We start from the raw sequence: 19735 nt of genomic DNA, 5'->3' as shown, positions 1-19735 counted from the left end.
GTGAACCTATTTTTATATGGACTTCTTCTCTATTTTCATCAGTAGAACATGTCCTGAAAGTCTGTTACATCCTTCATGAATCATTCTGAATATTATACAGATATAGTGTTTAAGTGAATCAATAATACTTTAAGCAATGGTACAACACTGATACAATCCATTGCTAAATACTTGCTAAATTAATTGCAATAAATGCTTTTATAAACACAAGCCAGCTATTCATCATCTCATTTGGTACAATTTAATATAGTAATGATAAACAAATGATAATAAATCTAATTTTAATAGTAAATAGGAAGATAATATTAATAGTAGGTAATAGTGCTACAGAACAGACATAAATAATAAAGTTCTTATATAAAATAGTTTATCATCATAACCTCTCTTCAAATGACTATATACAATTATATTTTTAAAAAATAGGCTAAAATATTTTTATTCTAGGAATAATTATCTAGGTTTGGTAATGATAAACTGATTAGAGAAGTTTATTATGCATAGATAATCTCTTATATATAATAATCAACAGAATTTAGGATTACATAAATAAAATTCTGAGGTAGTTTTTAGGCAACAAATGAATAAATATTAAAACTGTAGACAATCTTTTATTAATTTAAATTAATGGTTGTTCCACCATTCCTTCATTATTTACTTATGAAATAATAAATTGTAGATATACAGATTTTTAAAAGAATTTCAGACAATTATAATTACAATGGAAGATATGGAACAAATAGGTTTGTGAAAGTCCATAAAATACTGTTAGAATACAACAGTTATGTCAAGCTAAAGTTCATGGGAAATTATTATATTACATTGATACTTATAATCATAAAAAAATTTATCAAAAGACTAGAGCAGTTTTTAATAAAAAAAAAGAGTTTACTCAACTGAAGAATTTTTTCCTTCCTAATCAGAAGTCAATTAGTTGTATATTTAACATTAGGGGATTTAACTTTAGAACCCTATACTTAGTTATTAAGAGATGGTATTAAAAAAAAAACAAAACTGTATTATATAAAATAAATACTCGTGTAATAGGTAAGAGGTCAAAAAGTTAATCTTCAGTCTAAAATGTTTTTTTTTTTTAATTTTGTGACAAGATATTAATAACAACAACTTTCCTACACACAACTTCAAAATACATCGAGTTTGATATTAAAGTCAATGAAATTTTAATAATTAATTTAAGAATTTAAATTTGTACATCACGGTGGCAGAGTGGTAGCGTCTCACCCTTTCATCTGGGAGTCCTGAGTTTGAACTCTGATCAGGCATGGAATTACTCATATGCTGCAAAACTCCATGTCTATATTCCCACAAGCTTCTCTATAAGCTTCTGGTGGATTAATTCATTAAATAAAAAACAATTCATATTTGTTCTGGTGTGACAATTTTAATAACATAAATGAACAAAACAAGTCTTTGTTTAAAATATAATTGGTTTCCAATTTTATTTTAAACAAATTAAGGTATATTAATACCTTAATTCCACGAGGTGGCTCAACAATCATTTTGCTACCATTTTGTAATATTGATGCTGGGAATGATGGTGTAGGTGAAGAAGTCAACCAGATTCTAAAATCACGATGTGTTACATCAAGATCAATGTTGTCAATAAGAAATTCCAACCTTGGCATCCAACTAGGTGCTAAATGACAATTCTATAAAAATAAAAATGCAAAAAATAATCACATATTTAAATATTCAATTTAATCATCAGTATTAATAAATTTAGAAATAAAAATCCTAAAAATAGAATTAAAACCTAAAACTAAGTTCTCATCTCAATTGTTTAACAATTATCTTCTAGCTTACTCTATATATCTAAACTGTTACTATTCTAAATAAAAATCAATTTATTTTATTAAAAGTTATTTTAATAGCCATTAAAATGAAATTCATAGCTCTTTCTCTGCTCAATAATAGTCTTTCATCTTTTCTACTTTCATTAGAATTTTTTATTGAGAATTTTATAATGTGGCTCTGATCGAGATTCTACCTCAATTTCCTTTGATCCATTTTGCAGTTCCTTTTATTCTGTTCAGTAACAAATAAAATATTTATTCTTTGTTCCGATTGCATTTATAATTGTGAAAATATATTAAAACATTTCTGAGGAGGCTTATTATTATCTTTAAATAGAAAACATAGTAAAACAATTGAATGATAATTTGAAGATTCTAATTCAACAGTTAATTTAACTTGAGATGGGATTATTTCAATCAAAATTTCATCTAAAATAAAAAAAGAACCATTCTAATATTAACAAATGTAATTCAGAAACAAAAAAAATCCTAGATGCTAACCCCAAGGCTATCCAATGATGCATGTTTGTATTATTACTTAACTATAAGCAGACTGTCTTTAATGGGTCAATAGTTAAAGACTTAGCAAAAGGCAATGAATTTATATAGTTGGTAGTCACATCTTTATACATACCCATGTATGTATGCCCATGTATGTATGTATGTGCATGTGTCAGTGGTAAGTGTGTTTAGGGCACGTTCTTTGAACGTTTATACCATAACTACCAATGTCTATAAATTATATGTAACTGCTAAAATTGTATATAACTATTAATGAAAAAAGTATAAAAAAGAAACAGCTGGTCAGATTTAAAAAAAAACTTCAAATGTTTTTTCTATGAATGAAGATAAATTCATTGGATAAGAAAACTGTTCAATATGTAATATACTGGAAAATAAAAATTTATAAACTTCTTGACTGGAAGTTAATCTAAAAACATTTCTTAAAGAATGAATGTTAGCATTTTATTGTAGGTAAAATATGTTGGTCCACTTTATTTTCCAAAATTTAAATAATACATTTTTTTTTTTAATGTAATTGGAGTGGTTTTTTGTTTTGTCGAAAAAACTGAAGAATATAAAATAATACAATTCTTATCCATAAATAATAGAACTATTCTTCTGGATATTTTTTTTTTTTTTTTTGTCTTCAGTCATTTGACTGGTTTGATGCAGTTCTCCAAGATTCCCGATCTAGTGCTAGTCGTTTCATTTCAGTATACCCTCTACATCCTACATCCCCAACAATTTGTTTTAAATACTCCAAACGTGGCCTGCCTACACAATTTTTCCCTTCTACCTGTCCTTCCAATATTAAAGCGACTATTCCAGGATGCCTTAGTATGTGGCCTATAAGTCTGTCTCTTCTTTTAACTATATTTTTCCAAATGCTTCTTTCTTCATCTATTTGCCGCAATACCTCTTCATTTGTCACTTTATCCACCCATCTGATTTTTAACATTCTCCTATAGCACCACATTTCAAAAGCTTCTAATCTTTTCTTCTCAGATACTCCGATTGTCCAAGTTTCACTTCCATATAAAGCGACACTCCAAACATACACTTTCAAAAATCTTTTCCTGACATTTAAATTAATTTTTGATGTAAACAAATTATATTTCTTACTGAAGGCTCGTTTAGCTTGTGCTATTCGGCATTTTATATCGCTCCTGCTTCGTCCATCTTTAGTAATTTTACTTCCCAAATAACAAAATTCTTCTACCTCCATAATCTTTTCTCCTCCTATTTTCACATTCAGCGGTCCATCTTTGTTATTTCTACTACATTTCATTACTTTTGTTTTGTTCTTGTTTATTTTCATGCGATAGTTCTTGCGTAGGACTTCATCTATGCCGTTCATTGTTTCTTCTAAATCCTTTTTACTCTCGGCTAGAATTACTATATCATCAGCAAATCGTAGCATCTTTATCTTTTCACCTTGTACTGTTACTCCGAATCTAAATTGTTCTTTAACATCATTAACTGCTAGTTCCATGTAAAGATTAAAAAGTAACGGAGATAGGGAACATCCTTGTCGGACTCCCTTTCTTATTAGGGCTTCTTTCTTATGTTCTTCAATTGTTATTGTTGCTGTTTGGTTCCTGTACATGTTAGCAATTGTTCTTCTATCTCTGTATTTGAACCCTAATTTTTTTAAAATGCTGAACATTTTATTCCAGTCTACGTTATCGAAAGCCTTTTCTAGGTCTATAAACGCCAAGTATGTTGGTTTGTTTTTCTTTAATCTTCCTTCTACTATTAATCTGAGGCCTAAAATTGCTTCCCTTGTCCCTATACTTTTCCTGAAACCAAATTGGTCTTCTCCTAACACTTCTTCCACTCTCCTCTCAATTCTTCTATATAAAATTCTAGTTAACATTTTTTATATTCTTCTGGATATAAATTAAGGTAATTCTAAGTATTTGCATTTCTTTAACAACTATGTAATCAGATACTGATCAAGAAATCATATCTAATTTTGATAAAGATCTATTAGAATATTAAATTATCTAATATTGATTTTAGATCTGATAATGAAATAAATCATATGCTAATTGACAGTTTTTTTAATCAGATTACTGTTTATGAAGCATAGTTATACAAACTATCATTCAGAGATCAAACACCAGCCTTTGTGATGGTGTAGCAAAAAATGTTTCACAGCTAAAAAATTGAAAACACTAAATTTAGGAAGAAAGGACTGACTAGAGTTAACTTCAGATATAATGAACAATTAATCTAAAATTCAATTTTAACTTCTTATATTGATTAAAAGATATATAAAAAAAATGGCAAAGGAAGCTGAGGAAAGTTGCCCTCTATTTGGAGGAATTTAACTGAAAAAAAAGTATTTTGAAAAATTTGGAGTTTCATGCACAGATAATCAATATTAATCATTAGGTCTTGCCCTTGACTTTCCTACTTACAAAAATTAAAGACAGTTTGAAAGGAAGGTCATTTTTGAATGACTGGAAAAGACAGTAGCAAGTAGGGAAAAATTACAGTTGGCAGGCATCAAAATTTTCTTTTTGGATGTTAAAAGAGACTATTAAGAAATGATGTGTCAGCTATGTATACTTCAGATGAATTTTTTGAACAGCATGTCAGTCAGATGGCTGAAGGTTATTCTGGAGTAAGGGTATAATCAGTTTTAATTGAGATAAGAATATTTTTAACACCTTTACTAAGACTTTTATTGGTAATTCAAAAAACATATAAAAATATAAAGCAGTATAAAATTGGAATTTTTTCAAACAAAATAATTTATGTTATGTGTCATTTATTTATGAAATAAAGTAAAGTAATTAACAGAACTACAATAAATAAAAAAAAAACTTACCTGAAAGAAAACCCAACTGCCCATTTCTATTGCTTCAATGAACATTTTTTCAGCAACTGGTCCTTCGCCTTGCCCAAGTGATATTGATAACATTCTTTTAGTCATTCTCATCTACAAAAAATATTAAATGATAAATAAAATTAATTACATTTACAAGTAAAAAAAACTCTCCACAGCCACATAAGAGACAACATTAATAATGTTCTTATAACTGTGTGTGTGTGCATGCGCGCACACACACATCTTTAATCACTTGTACAATATGAAATATGCAAACACACAATAAATTAACAAATACAATGCACCTTCAATTATGTACTAAATGTGTGTAAGTAGAAAAAAAATACCAGTAACAACTGATAATATTAAGATAAGAGTATCAGTCACTGAACATGGCTACGAAGTGATTGAAAGCATTATGACATGAAAGCTACATTTTGAAAAACTATATGATTATTTTGAATACTACAATATTTATTACACTTAGTTCAATTAATCTTAACTGTAGTGGGATAATGTTTTGCTACAATTATTTGCTTCAAAATTTTAATTTTGTTTAAAATATGATATATTATAAACCTTTGCTTGTAATCTATCAACTTATTTTCAACTTTTTTCTCAATATGATATTTTAGAAATTTGTATTTTATATACTACAATAATACTAATAAATATCTGATTAAATATTCACATAATACATAAATCCAAAGGATTCACAGAAATACAATAATCCTACAAAAAAAGTTTAAGACTGGTTTCTACCTTTTTGTAATAGCTTAATTATATCCGACAAGGACTTAAATTAAATCCTAGTTTGATTAGACTTTGTATTTTAGTTGCTAATTTTTACATTTATGAGGTTCAAACCATATTTCACCTGCTAATGAGTATTTTACTTTTTTAAAGAAACTATGTATATCTTTGTAAATAACGTAAATGCAACAGTACTGATTATATGAATTATCGAGCATTCCTCTCCTACATTACATTTCTCTAATGAAAAGACTTAGTAACTATGGTATCAGACAAGCTGCTTAAAATAGGTTAAAGTCATTCCTTACCAACTGTAAACTAAGTAGCTGAAATTTCATCTTTTGATAAATAATTGCACTTGTAAAATTTAGGTCCTCACTTTCAAGAGGCACTTTTTTAAATGCTTCAGGGGAATGTCAATCTCTTGCTTTTTTTATTATGTATTAGTATATTTATTTATTAGTGAGCCATTCATTGTAACTCTTTTTCATGTACAATACAACTGTATCTATATCTGAAGATAATTATTTAAAAGGGATTAAAATTGTATGATAGCAGCTCAAAAAATTATTGACTGGATAGACTGTAACCATCTAACTCTAAATACTGATAGAATCATTGCATTTAGGCAGACATAAAATTGCTAATTAGTTGGATAGAATTCCCATTAATGATAACGCTGGTATTTTTGTTGCCCACAAAGTAAAACTTGAATTCGGGTGTTATTAGATGACAAGTTCTCTTGGGATAATTGAATAGATTTCGTTTGTAACAAAAATCAAGGCATACTGTTTTGCTCGGAAGCACCAAAACCAGTCAATAGAACTGTTTTTATATAATTAAACATAATAATTTGACTTATTAGGAAGGATATTGATGTGCTTGTGTTGCCATTTTTAATAAATTTCTGAACCATTTGAAAAATTTTCCCACCAATTTATTTAAAATAGAATCAAACAATTTTCTTTTATGGGAACAATATTATTCTGTCGATGAATTTTTAAATTATACTAATTAAAAACAAAACAGAAAACTCACTTTATATGTATCCTGTTCAATATGTACATAAATAAGTGCTCAAAATAATTTTCAATAACAGCTGAATTTTGAATTATTTTGTAGTAATCTTTTAAATCTAATGTATTTACCTCAACTTTATTTCTATTGTTTGGGTTTAAATAAATAATTTAGACTTTAAACACAATTTATTGCACATTGAAGTGATTTTTATAATGTATTTTTATGTACCAACCAGAATAAAAATTTTTTTTTTTCCTACTATAGATTGGATGAACTTGCAAATCATCCCCACCTCTATGGTTTTTTTTAATATCCATATTAGTCCAACGAGAAAATATTTTATCCTTAGAAATACATGTTAAGTCAGTCCATTTCAAATGGCCTGACATCCATTACTTGACTTTTTTTTTTAAGTTTGCATATTCATTACCTGATCTTTTGGCAGTTAGAGATAATTAATTATCAAAAAATTAATATCAAAGTATTAAAATATTCCAATTTTTACATTCAGTTTTATAAATAGAGCAAATTTTGTAAGTCACTACCTGCAGTTATATCTTTAGACTATAAAAACTAATTTTATTTGTCAATATCTTTATTTGTCAATCTAAAGAAATTAGTCTCATATAAAAATTGAAAAGTTTCAATATTTGAAGCCCAATATCTCATTTAAGCGACTTAAAATATATTTAAGTTCAGTAATTTAGAGTACAGCAGTAAAAATTCTAATTATTATCTGCTGTTATTCCTACATTTTTCAGAATTATATACTAGATTTTCATGGGAGGGAACCTATCTTCCTCATAGCATTGGCTAGGTCATAACAACAAGCTACCATTACTGTTCAATTGAATTCACACACTGAACTGGATCATCACACTCACAATCGTAACTTACCACAATCTGTTTTGTCAATCACTTGGAAACTGTTTGTTACTTGCTGCTTTCACAGTATGAAAGGAGGAAAGAAAGAGGTATTACATGTATAAAGACTAGCAACAATGTTTAAAGTTAGCTCATCTCTTCCTTATTCTCTATACATTCATCTCTATAAAAGAGTGGCACTCAAAAAAATATATATATATATTAGGTTCACAAAAATATGAGAGCCCTGGTACAGTATTAATAAATTGGCAAAAATTTTTTCCCCGAAAAAAATGATTAAAATTTTTTTGCAAATTCTAAAATATGCATGTGATGACTTAAAGAAATCTTTTATACTTGTGTGTATAAAATGATGGAGTAAAAATATTTGGAATATTATTACCAACTAGTAAATCTAAAGATAATGTATGTGTAAATTAAAAAAAACTACGTTTATTGATTTTACAATATCTTTGCATTGGTATCAAACTCTAGCTTTCTCAGTGTATTTTTTTGTTACATTTTTGTTGTTTTCCACCAGGGAATGGATATGCTGTAGAGTAATTAATTCTCCAAAGATGATAAACATGTTAGAATGTTATATTTGTTGGTATCCCTGTACAATTTCAGAAGAGCTGAACTGATTTTCATAAAATGGATATAAAAAGGACATGTCTTAATCTTTGGAATAACATTGGAAATATGACGGAATTTTGGAAAACAAAAACTTATATGCTTATAATTCATAGATAAATATAAAACAAAATTATCTTAAAAACAGATAAAACAATGTTATACATGACTAATTATAAACTTAAGATTAATATTACTTTTTTTTTAAATTGTTACGAAAATATTAACATAAATAATGTGAAGAACATTTAACAATTAATAAGTAGACATCAAAATTAATGTGAATAGTTTCATGAATTATTCCCTAGAAAGTGAATAAATTACCAATGATCCATAACAGTTTGGGATATAGAAAATTTAAAAAATATTATTCACTACTTCTAAAACTATTAGCATCGATGACATTTTTAATATTTGTTATTTATTTAGTTATGTCCTATGAATAAATGTTGTTCAAATGAGTAATATTTTTTTCTAGATAAATTTTTGTTTAAAAAAGTTAGTTAATTTTAATATGTATAATTATTTATATATATTTATCAATATTTTTTTTTTTTTTTTTTTTTTTAAGGCACTCGAAAATCCTGCTCCAACATGGCTGTCTGTTCGTTCTTGGAGAGAGATTCTTTCATTAGAAATACTTGAAATCTTTCAAGGTTTTTCTGAAAGATTTAAAAATAATGTTGAATATTACAAAGAAATTTTTGATTCTGAAGAGCCTCATAGGTCATTTAAGTTTTTTTTTATTTATGCATTTAAAATTATTTTATTTCTCTGTTTAAATGTTTGCATTTCATTATTAAAAATTTCAAACTTAGTGAGAGTTCAGAAGTTTATTACTTTCTGAGTTTTTTATTATTTAATTATTTTTTCTATGAAACTTGTTTTTCATGCTTAGATATGATGCAAAAACTAAACAAAATTACTTCTGTAAATACAGATCAATTTTCATAATAGTAGACAATTTTTTTTTGTATTATATTAGTCTAATGACTATTTTAAGATTCACTACACAGAAGAATAATTTTTTAAATGAGTGACATTTTACTTACATTTATATAGATTACTACAAATAATTTTCAAATCAACCATTCAGGTAGAAATAAAATAATGCATCTGCTTCTACAAATAATACAAGAAAACTAGGTATTACATGGTTAAAAATGTTACAATTGTAATCTGTAATTAATGAAAATATTTAATTATGCATAACAGTCAACAAAATCTAACAGTTTTTTTGTTATTTGTTAAGGGGAATCTATAAATCGAATAAGAGGAAACATGAAATAAAAGGAATAAACATTGTATAAAAGGATAGATAACATGCATCATGTTTTTTAGCAGTGACATTGGGTTATGATAATTAGAAGTAGTTGAATATATTCATTATTCGACAAAGCCAACTAGCTAGTACAAATACTAGTGTAATGAATTCTAATAAGTACACCACTGGAGAATTTTTTATAAAAAAAGTGATGTCTTTCAAAAGAATTATTTTCATTTTGTATTCATTATTTCTTATTTACTATTTATTATGTAATATTTGTTATTTTGAGAATAACTACATATTAATTTGATTGTTGTATTGTCAAATGTAGGCATTTATTACTGTATTAATTTAAAACTGCTATGTTATATAAAAAGTATACTTATTTCATTACAAAGTAATAACAACTGCAATTTATTGATCATTAATTCAGCTAAATAAAAAATAATTTTTCAATATATTTCAGTAAAAAATTAAGGTTTTGTTTTTTGCAATTATTCTCTATCTGTAGTATGTAATAATGATTTATAGTTATAACCTATCATATACAATGCAACAAAAAGAACTGTAGTCCTTTTTACAATTCACTTTTTATATACATTAACTGACAGGTTTAGTTCCTCATATGAATAATCAGTTCACTTTGTTATGTTAAACATGTCTATTCTTTATTTGTATACCAGTTTATTAAAAGACAACAAAAGACATCTAAATAGACTTTTTTTAAAGAACAAATGTGTTTGATTTACCACAGATTAAAATGATGTCATCAAAATCAAATATTTCTTGGGTTGGCTAAATGAATTAATTATAACAAAGTGTTTTGTAGTATTTGAGATTTTTGCAAAGTAATTAATTAAAATTAATTATTGATGTGATCAATTTGGAGAACGCATAAAATACAAAAATTCACATCGATTGATTTGTTAAACAGTTATTAATAAATGCCAACGTTATGGAGTGAAACTGTGTTTCCCAACATTGGGTAAACTATGGGAATAGGTTATTGAACATGGTTTTCTGAGATTTTCCAGTTGTTATCGAATTGTCAGATTGTAAGGGATGCAAATCGATTATCATATTCAACCCTGACTCAGAAACTAATTTGAAAATTTTAGAGAGTTTTTAGATCATTAATAAAATAAATTTTTGAGAAAATATTGCATGTATAAATATAAAAATAAGATTTGTTTATTGATCTAAATCTTACCATACTCTTATTACTACTAAAATATTTTTAATGTTTTAATTTTTTTTAAAACCTTAAGTTAGTTTGTCTGATATTCATTCAATAAAGATATCTTCTCAGTTTAATTTAATTCTTTTCTAAACTCTTCATGGCTAATGATAGGAGATTTTATACAAGTTCTGAATACTAGAAAAGAATTCTAATATTTTTTGATTATAAACTGAATTAATTTGAAAGTTTTTAATTGAGATCAAACAAGATAATAATATATGCTGGAAAATGTATTTTCATCACAAATCATTATTACTAGAACTTAAGAAAAACCAATAATATTTTTTTTTATGTTTATAAACAGGAAACGTTTACCACAGCCTTGGGATAAGAAATTAGATTCTTTTCAATTTCTTATTGTATTAAAATGTCTCAGACCGGATAAAATTACTAATGCTATGCAAGATTTCCTAACTAAACATCTTGGTTCTAGATTTATTGAACCACAAACATCAGATTTAATTGCAATGTATCAAGAATCTTGACCTAACGTACCATTAATTTTTGTTTTATCTCCTGGTACAGATCCAGCTGCTGATTTATATAAATTTGCTGATAAGGTATGTAATAATGTACATTTTAGATTTTATTTTCTACTTTTTTTTTACCTTTATAATTATTATAGTCTCCACAGTTTTTCAACTCCAAATTTTTATAAATCTATACTGATGCCATATTTATCTGCATATTTTCAATGGTTTCTTTTTTTTAATCAGTAATGTCTGTTTTCATACCTTTTTATTCATTAGAAATCTTTAAGTGAAACATTTTTTTTTTTCATAAATACAAGTACTCTTCCGTTTTATTCAGTTATCTAATATATTTTTTTATATTACTGTCCGTGACAGTCTTTGGGCAGAATTAATTATACAAAATCTTTAATGACATATAGAATCAAATTTTCTTTGAAATGGATATATTTTTATAAGAGTATTTTTAGGTTGCAAAAGCAATTTAAAGCATTAGGATACAGATTAAAAGTGTATATCATTGTAAAGTTCATTACAGTAATAAAATTTCAGACATAACACTTTCTTCATAAAAAAATTTTGGTGTTACATATTCTCAGGAGTAGGATTTAATTTAAGTCCTTGTCGGATATAATTAAGCTATTACAAAAAGGTAGAAACCAGTCTTAAACTTTTTTTGTAGGATTATTGTATTTCTGTGAATCCTTTGGATTTATGTATTATGTGAATATTTAATCAGATATTTATTAGTATTATTGTAGTATATAAAATACAAATTTCTAAAATATCATATTGAGAAAAAAGTTGAAAATAAGTTGATAGATTACAAGCAAAGGTTTATAATATATCATATTTTAAACAAAATTAAAATTTTGAAGCAAATAATTGTAGCAAAACATTATCCCACTACAGTTAAGATTAATTGAACTAAGTGTAATAAATATTGTAGTATTCAAAATAATCATATAGTTTTTCAAAATGTAGCTTTCATGTCATAATGCTTTCAATCACTTCGTAGCCATGTTCAGTGACTGATACTCTTATCTTAATATTATCAGTTGTTACTGGTATTTTTTTTCTACTTACACACATTTAGTACATAATTGAAGGTGCATTGTATTTGTTAATTTATTGTGTGTTTGCATATTTCATATTGTACAAGTGATTAAAGATGTGTGTGTGCGCGCATGCACACACACACAGTTATAAGAACATTATTAATGTTGTCTCTTATGTGGCTGTGGAGAGTTTTTTTTACTTGTAAATGTAATTAATTTTATTTATCATTTAATATTTTTTGTAGATGAGAATGACTAAAAGAATGTTATCAATATCACTTGGGCAAGGCGAAGGACCAGTTGCTGAAAAAATGTTCATTGAAGCAATAGAAATGGGCAGTTGGGTTTTCTTTCAGGTAAGTTTTTTTTTTATTTATTGTAGTTCTGTTAATTACTTTACTTTATTTCATAAATAAATGACACATAACATAAATTATTTTGTTTGAAAAAATTCCAATTTTATACTGCTTTATATTTTTATATGTTTTTTGAATTACCAATAAAAGTCTTAGTAAAGGTGTTAAAAATATTCTTATCTCAATTAAAACTGATTATACCCTTACTCCAGAATAACCTTCAGCCATCTGACTGACATGCTGTTCAAAAAATTCATCTGAAGTATACATAGCTGACACATCATTTCTTAATAGTCTCTTTTAACATCCAAAAAGAAAATTTTGATGCCTGCCAACTGTAATTTTTCCCTACTTGCTACTGTCTTTTCCAGTCATTCAAAAATGACCTTCCTTTCAAACTGTCTTTAATTTTTGTAAGTAGGAAAGTCAAGGGCAAGACCTAATGATTAATATTGATTATCTGTGCATGAAACTCCAAATTTTTCAAAATACTTTTTTTTCAGTTAAATTCCTCCAAATAGAGGGCAACTTTCCTCAGCTTCCTTTGCCATTTTTTTTATATATCTTTTAATCAATATAAGAAGTTAAAATTGAATTTTAGATTAATTGTTCATTATATCTGAAGTTAACTCTAGTCAGTCCTTTCTTCCTAAATTTAGTGTTTTCAATTTTTTAGCTGTGAAACATTTTTTGCTACACCATCACAAAGGCTGGTGTTTGATCTCTGAATGATAGTTTGTATAACTATGCTTCATAAACAGTAATCTGATTAAAAAAACTGTCAATTAGCATATGATTTATTTCATTATCAGATCTAAAATCAATATTAGATAATTTAATATTCTAATAGATCTTTATCAAAATTAGATATGATTTCTTGATCAGTATCTGATTACATAGTTGTTAAAGAAATGCAAATACTTAGAATTACCTTAATTTATATCCAGAAGAATATAAAAAATGTTAACTAGAATTTTATACAGAAGAATTGAGAGGAGAGTGGAAGAAGTGTTAGGAGAAGACCAATTTGGTTTCAGGAAAAGTATAGGGACAAGGGAAGCAATTTTAGGCCTCAGATTAATAGTAGAAGGAAGATTAAAGAAAAACAAACCAACATACTTGGCGTTTATAGACCTAGAAAAGGCTTTCGATAACGTAGACTGGAATAAAATGTTCAGCATTTTAAAAAAATTAGGGTTCAAATACAGAGATAGAAGAACAATTGCTAACATGTACAGGAACCAAACAGCAACAATAACAATTGAAGAACATAAGAAAGAAGCCCTAATAAGAAAGGGAGTCCGACAAGGATGTTCCCTATCTCCGTTACTTTTTAATCTTTACATGGAACTAGCAGTTAATGATGTTAAAGAACAATTTAGATTCGGAGTAACAGTACAAGGTGAAAAGATAAAGATGCTACGATTTGCTGATGATATAGTAATTCTAGCCGAGAGTAAAAAGGATTTAGAAGAAACAATGAACGGCATAGATGAAGTCCTACGCAAGAACTATCGCATGAAAATAAACAAGAACAAAACAAAAGTAATGAAATGTAGTAGAAATAACAAAGATGGACCGCTGAATGTGAAAATAGGAGGAGAAAAGATTATGGAGGTAGAAGAATTTTGTTATTTGGGAAGTAAAATTACTAAAGATGGACGAAGCAGGAGCGATATAAAATGCCGAATAGCACAAGCTAAACGAGCCTTCAGTAAGAAATATAATTTGTTTACTTCAAAAATTAATTTAAATGTCAGGAAAAGATTTTTGAAAGTGTATGTTTGGAGTGTCGCTTTATATGGAAGTGAAACTTGGACAATCGGAGTATCTGAGAAGAAAAGATTAGAAGCTTTTGAAATGTGGTGCTATAGGAGAATGTTAAAAATCAGATGGGTGGATAAAGTGACAAATGAAGAGGTATTGCGGCAAATAGATGAAGAAAGAAGCATTTGGAAAAATATAGTTAAAAGAAGAGACAGACTTATAGGCCACATACTAAGGCATCCTGGAATAGTCGCTTTAATATTGGAAGGACAGGTAGAAGGGAAAAATTGTGTAGGCAGGCCACGTTTGGAGTATTTAAAACAAATTGTTGGGGATGTAGGATGTATAGGGTATACTGAAATGAAACGACTAGCACTAGATAGGGAATCTTGGAGAACTGCATCAAACCAGTCAAATGACTGAAGACAAAAAAAAAAAAAAATATCCAGAAGAATAGTTCTATTATTTATGGATAAGAATTGTATTATTTTATATTCTTCAGTTTTTTCGACAAAACAAAAAACCACTCCAATTACATTAAAAAAAAAAAATGTATTATTTAAATTTTGGAAAATAAAGTGGACCAACATATTTTACCTACAATAAAATGCTAACATTCATTCTTTAAGAAATGTTTTTAGATTAACTTCCAGTCAAGAAGTTTATAAATTTTTATTTTCCAGTATATTACATATTGAACAGTTTTCTTATCCAATGAATTTATCTTCATTCATAGAAAAAACATTTGAAGTTTTTTTTTAAATCTGACCAGCTGTTTCTTTTTTATACTTTTTTCATTAATAGTTATATACAATTTTAGCAGTTACATATAATTTATAGACATTGGTAGTTATGGTATAAACGTTCAAAGAACGTGCCCTAAACACACTTACCACTGACACATGCACATACATACATGGGCATACATACATGGGTATGTATAAAGATGTGACTACCAACTATATAAATTCATTGCCTTTTGCTAAGTCTTTAACTATTGACCCATTAAAGACAGTCTGCTTATAGTTAAGTAATAATACAAACATGCATCATTGGATAGCCTTGGGGTTAGCATCTAGGATTTTTTTTGTTTCTGAATTACATTTGTTAATATTAGAATGGTTCTTTTTTTATTTTAGATGAAATTTTGATTGAAATAATCCCATCTCAAGTTAAATTAACTGTTGAATTAGAATCTTCAAATTATCATTCAATTGTTTTACTATGTTTTCTATTTAAAGATAATAATAAGCCTCCTCAGAAATGTTTTAATATATTTTCACAATTATAAATGCAATCGGAACAAAGAATAAATATTTTATTTGTTACTGAACAGAATAAAAGGAACTGCAAAATGGATCAAAGGAAATTGAGGTAGAATCTCGATCAGAGCCACATTATAAAATTCTCAATAAAAAATTCTAATGAAAGTAGAAAAGATGAAAGACTATTATTGAGCAGAGAAAGAGCTATGAATTTCATTTTAATGGCTATTAAAATAACTTTTAATAAAATAAATTGATTTTTATTTAGAATAGTAACAGTTTAGATATATAGAGTAAGCTAGAAGATAATTGTTAAACAATTGAGATGAGAACTTAGTTTTAGGTTTTAATTCTATTTTTAGGATTTTTATTTCTAAATTTATTAATACTGATGATTAAATTGAATATTTAAATATGTGATTATTTTTTGCATTTTTATTTTTATAGAATTGTCATTTAGCACCTAGTTGGATGCCAAGGTTGGAATTTCTTATTGACAACATTGATCTTGATGTAACACATCGTGATTTTAGAATCTGGTTGACTTCTTCACCTACACCATCATTCCCAGCATCAATATTACAAAATGGTAGCAAAATGATTGTTGAGCCACCTCGTGGAATTAAGGTATTAATATACCTTAATTTGTTTAAAATAAAATTGGAAACCAATTATATTTTAAACAAAGACTTGTTTTGTTCATTTATGTTATTAAAATTGTCACACCAGAACAAATATGAATTGTTTTTTATTTAATGAATTAATCCACCAGAAGCTTATAGAGAAGCTTGTGGGAATATAGACATGGAGTTTTGCAGCATATGAGTAATTCCATGCCTGATCAGAGTTCAAACTCAGGACTCCCAGATGAAAGGGTGAGACGCTACCACTCTGCCACCGTGATGTACAAATTTAAATTCTTAAATTAATTATTAAAATTTCATTGACTTTAATATCAAACTCGATGTATTTTGAAGTTGTGTGTAGGAAAGTTGTTGTTATTAATATCTTGTCACAAAATTAAAAAAAAAAAACATTTTAGACTGAAGATTAACTTTTTGACCTCTTACCTATTACACGAGTATTTATTTTATATAATACAGTTTTGTTTTTTTTTTAATACCATCTCTTAATAACTAAGTATAGGGTTCTAAAGTTAAATCCCCTAATGTTAAATATACAACTAATTGACTTCTGATTAGGAAGGAAAAAATTCTTCAGTTGAGTAAACTCTTTTTTTTTATTAAAAACTGCTCTAGTCTTTTGATAAATTTTTTTATGATTATAAGTATCAATGTAATATAATAATTTCCCATGAACTTTAGCTTGACATAACTGTTGTATTCTAACAGTATTTTATGGACTTTCACAAACCTATTTGTTCCATATCTTCCATTGTAATTATAATTGTCTGAAATTCTTTTAAAAATCTGTATATCTACAATTTATTATTTCATAAGTAAATAATGAAGGAATGGTGGAACAACCATTAATTTAAATTAATAAAAGATTGTCTACAGTTTTAATATTTATTCATTTGTTGCCTAAAAACTACCTCAGAATTTTATTTATGTAATCCTAAATTCTGTTGATTATTATATATAAGAGATTATCTATGCATAATAAACTTCTCTAATCAGTTTATCATTACCAAACCTAGATAATTATTCCTAGAATAAAAATATTTTAGCCTATTTTTTAAAAATATAATTGTATATAGTCATTTGAAGAGAGGTTATGATGATAAACTATTTTATATAAGAACTTTATTATTTATGTCTGTTCTGTAGCACTATTACCTACTATTAATATTATCTTCCTATTTACTATTAAAATTAGATTTATTATCATTTGTTTATCATTACTATATTAAATTGTACCAAATGAGATGATGAATAGCTGGCTTGTGTTTATAAAAGCATTTATTGCAATTAATTTAGCAAGTATTTAGCAATGGATTGTATCAGTGTTGTACCATTGCTTAAAGTATTATTGATTCACTTAAACACTATATCTGTATAATATTCAGAATGATTCATGAAGGATGTAACAGACTTTCAGGACATGTTCTACTGATGAAAATAGAGAAGAAGTCCATATAAAAATAGGTTCACAAGTGCTTCAATATGCGTGAAGTCTGACGAAAAGATTCGCCAGATTTCTTTGGAAAATTTATAAGACATTGTTATAAATGATTTACATGCACTATTCCATTCACTTATTTAAATGTTTATTGCTGTTCAGATGCAATAACACTTGCATTTAATTAGGTGATCGTGGAAAGAAGCCATACAAAAGCGATAGTAAGTTGTCAAAATACACTTTATGTCAATTTTTAATCATTTGGATTTATATCTCTGGATTGTGAGACCAAGAAGTGAGATTAAAAACCGATGACAGAATTGTGGTCAGAAGACACTATCTGAGATATATTAAAATTTACAAACCTCACTGGACCTTTATCTGTTTACTTCTTTTTTTTACTGAAAGGCAAGCGTTGAGACTGTGCCACCTTATTATACTGTTTTAATAATAACAGGTTAATAATAATACTGACATAATAATAATAATAAACCCAACTACTATATTAATGAAAGAAGGTAAGGAAAGTTGATCGACCGAGAAACTGCAAAGGAAACTATAAAGGTTTTTTCAGTTCTGTATAAAACATAAACCGGTAACTGCAAAACTGCAAAATACCATTTTAAAAAATTATGAAAAATGATAATAATATATAAGCGAGAAAAGGATGTAAAGAACATTTAGATAGATCTCAGAATCAGGAAATGGAGTGATAATTGTATCTAGTGACAGACATGGATCCTAATTATAATTTAATTATGATTATAAATAGATTAATATTAAAGAAATTCTTACTTATATTTATTTATGTTTTTTTTTTCTAAATAAAGGCAAACATGCTACGCGCATTTACTGGTCAAGTTGTTGAGTATTCTGATTTCATATCTTCTGAAAAACCAAAAGTATCTGAATTTAAATGGCTGTTATTTTCATTATCTCTGTTCCATGGTGTTTGTCTTGAAAGGCGTAAGTTTTGACCTCTTGGATTTAACATACCGTATGAATTTACAGATGGTGATTTACGTATATGTATATCACAGCTTCATATGTTCTTAACAGAATATTCTGATGTTCCATTTAAGGTAATTTTAATTTTTTTTTTAAATCTTAATTAAAATTACTTTTAGTTTATTGTTATTAATATACAACTCTTTACAAAATGGTGTTTAATAAAATAAATGAATAACTTAAATAATTAAGGAGAATATTGATTCCAAATAGAAAAACAGAGTGATGGATTCACATTTTTGTAAAAACTGGACAACTGTAATACAGGAGTTTCATTAAAAAGAAGAAAAGTACAAACTTCTGTTCTCAAGAGAATGTTTAAAGAGAACTTCTATTTCAAGAGATATTTGTTCATTTGGGGAAAAGTAATTTTAAATAAAAACTTTTACTAATTTGAAATTAATAACTAATATTACTAATCACAAAATTAATAGTAAAAATTTACTGTAATAACTATTCTGAACTAAGCATAAATAAAATTTAATTTAGCATTGACTAAAAAAGTTAAAATTTTAAAAGAATTAAAACTTGTTACATTTTACATCTTAATATAATTTTGAAATTTATATTATTTATTAGTTTTAAATTTATTATACATTAAATTGTTTTTTTATTAAAAATGTTTACATAGTTATAAAAAAAATATATTTTACATGAAAAAAGCTAATGACAAGAAATGTAAACATTAGAAGTAGCGAGAAAGTAGTAAAATATGAATAAAATAATAAATAATGATATATAATGAAATAAAAGGCTAGAAAATAACACTGTTTCCTTTATAACATTTTATAAAATAATTCT

At 26.6% G+C, this 19735-nt stretch overlaps 2 protein-coding genes across 7 annotated transcripts in view; one reads left to right on the top strand and one right to left on the bottom strand.

The window, feature by feature from the left end:
* Nucleotides 1-5258, bottom strand: part of LOC142319839 (uncharacterized) — a 92345-nt gene extending 87087 nt beyond the window's left edge. Inside the window, exons 1-2 of the mRNA XM_075357510.1 lie at nucleotides 5152-5258; nucleotides 1468-1667 (exon numbers count right to left, since the gene is read on the bottom strand). Coding sequence (XP_075213625.1) covers nucleotides 1468-1667; nucleotides 5152-5256 — 305 coding nt within the window. The 5' untranslated portion in view covers nucleotides 5257-5258. The remainder of the gene's footprint in view (nucleotides 1-1467; nucleotides 1668-5151) is intronic.
* The window catches only part of LOC142320491 (dynein axonemal heavy chain 1-like), a 108341-nt gene that overhangs the window by 69441 nt on the left and 19165 nt on the right, over nucleotides 1-19735 (top strand). For 4 of the 6 annotated variants that reach the window (XM_075358339.1, XM_075358343.1, XM_075358341.1 and 1 more), the window contains 5 exons: nucleotides 8993-9147; nucleotides 11233-11488; nucleotides 12702-12812; nucleotides 16292-16471; nucleotides 18757-19008. In XM_075358339.1, the coding sequence (XP_075214454.1) occupies nucleotides 12702-12812; nucleotides 16292-16471; nucleotides 18757-18903 (438 nt within the window). In that variant the 5' untranslated portion in view covers nucleotides 8993-9147; nucleotides 11233-11488 and the 3' untranslated portion in view covers nucleotides 18904-19008. The remainder of the gene's footprint in view (nucleotides 1-8992; nucleotides 9148-11232; nucleotides 11489-12701; nucleotides 12813-16291; nucleotides 16472-18756; nucleotides 19009-19735) is intronic. The other 2 variants (XM_075358345.1, XM_075358344.1) reach the window with 2 other exon arrangements.

Source organism: Lycorma delicatula, chromosome 2 (assembly GCF_047948215.1).
Source record: "Lycorma delicatula isolate Av1 chromosome 2, ASM4794821v1, whole genome shotgun sequence".
Lineage (NCBI taxonomy): Eukaryota > Metazoa > Arthropoda > Insecta > Hemiptera > Fulgoridae > Lycorma > Lycorma delicatula.
The sequence above is the reverse complement of the archived record's forward strand: the minus strand, read 5'-3'. Positions and strand labels throughout refer to the sequence as shown.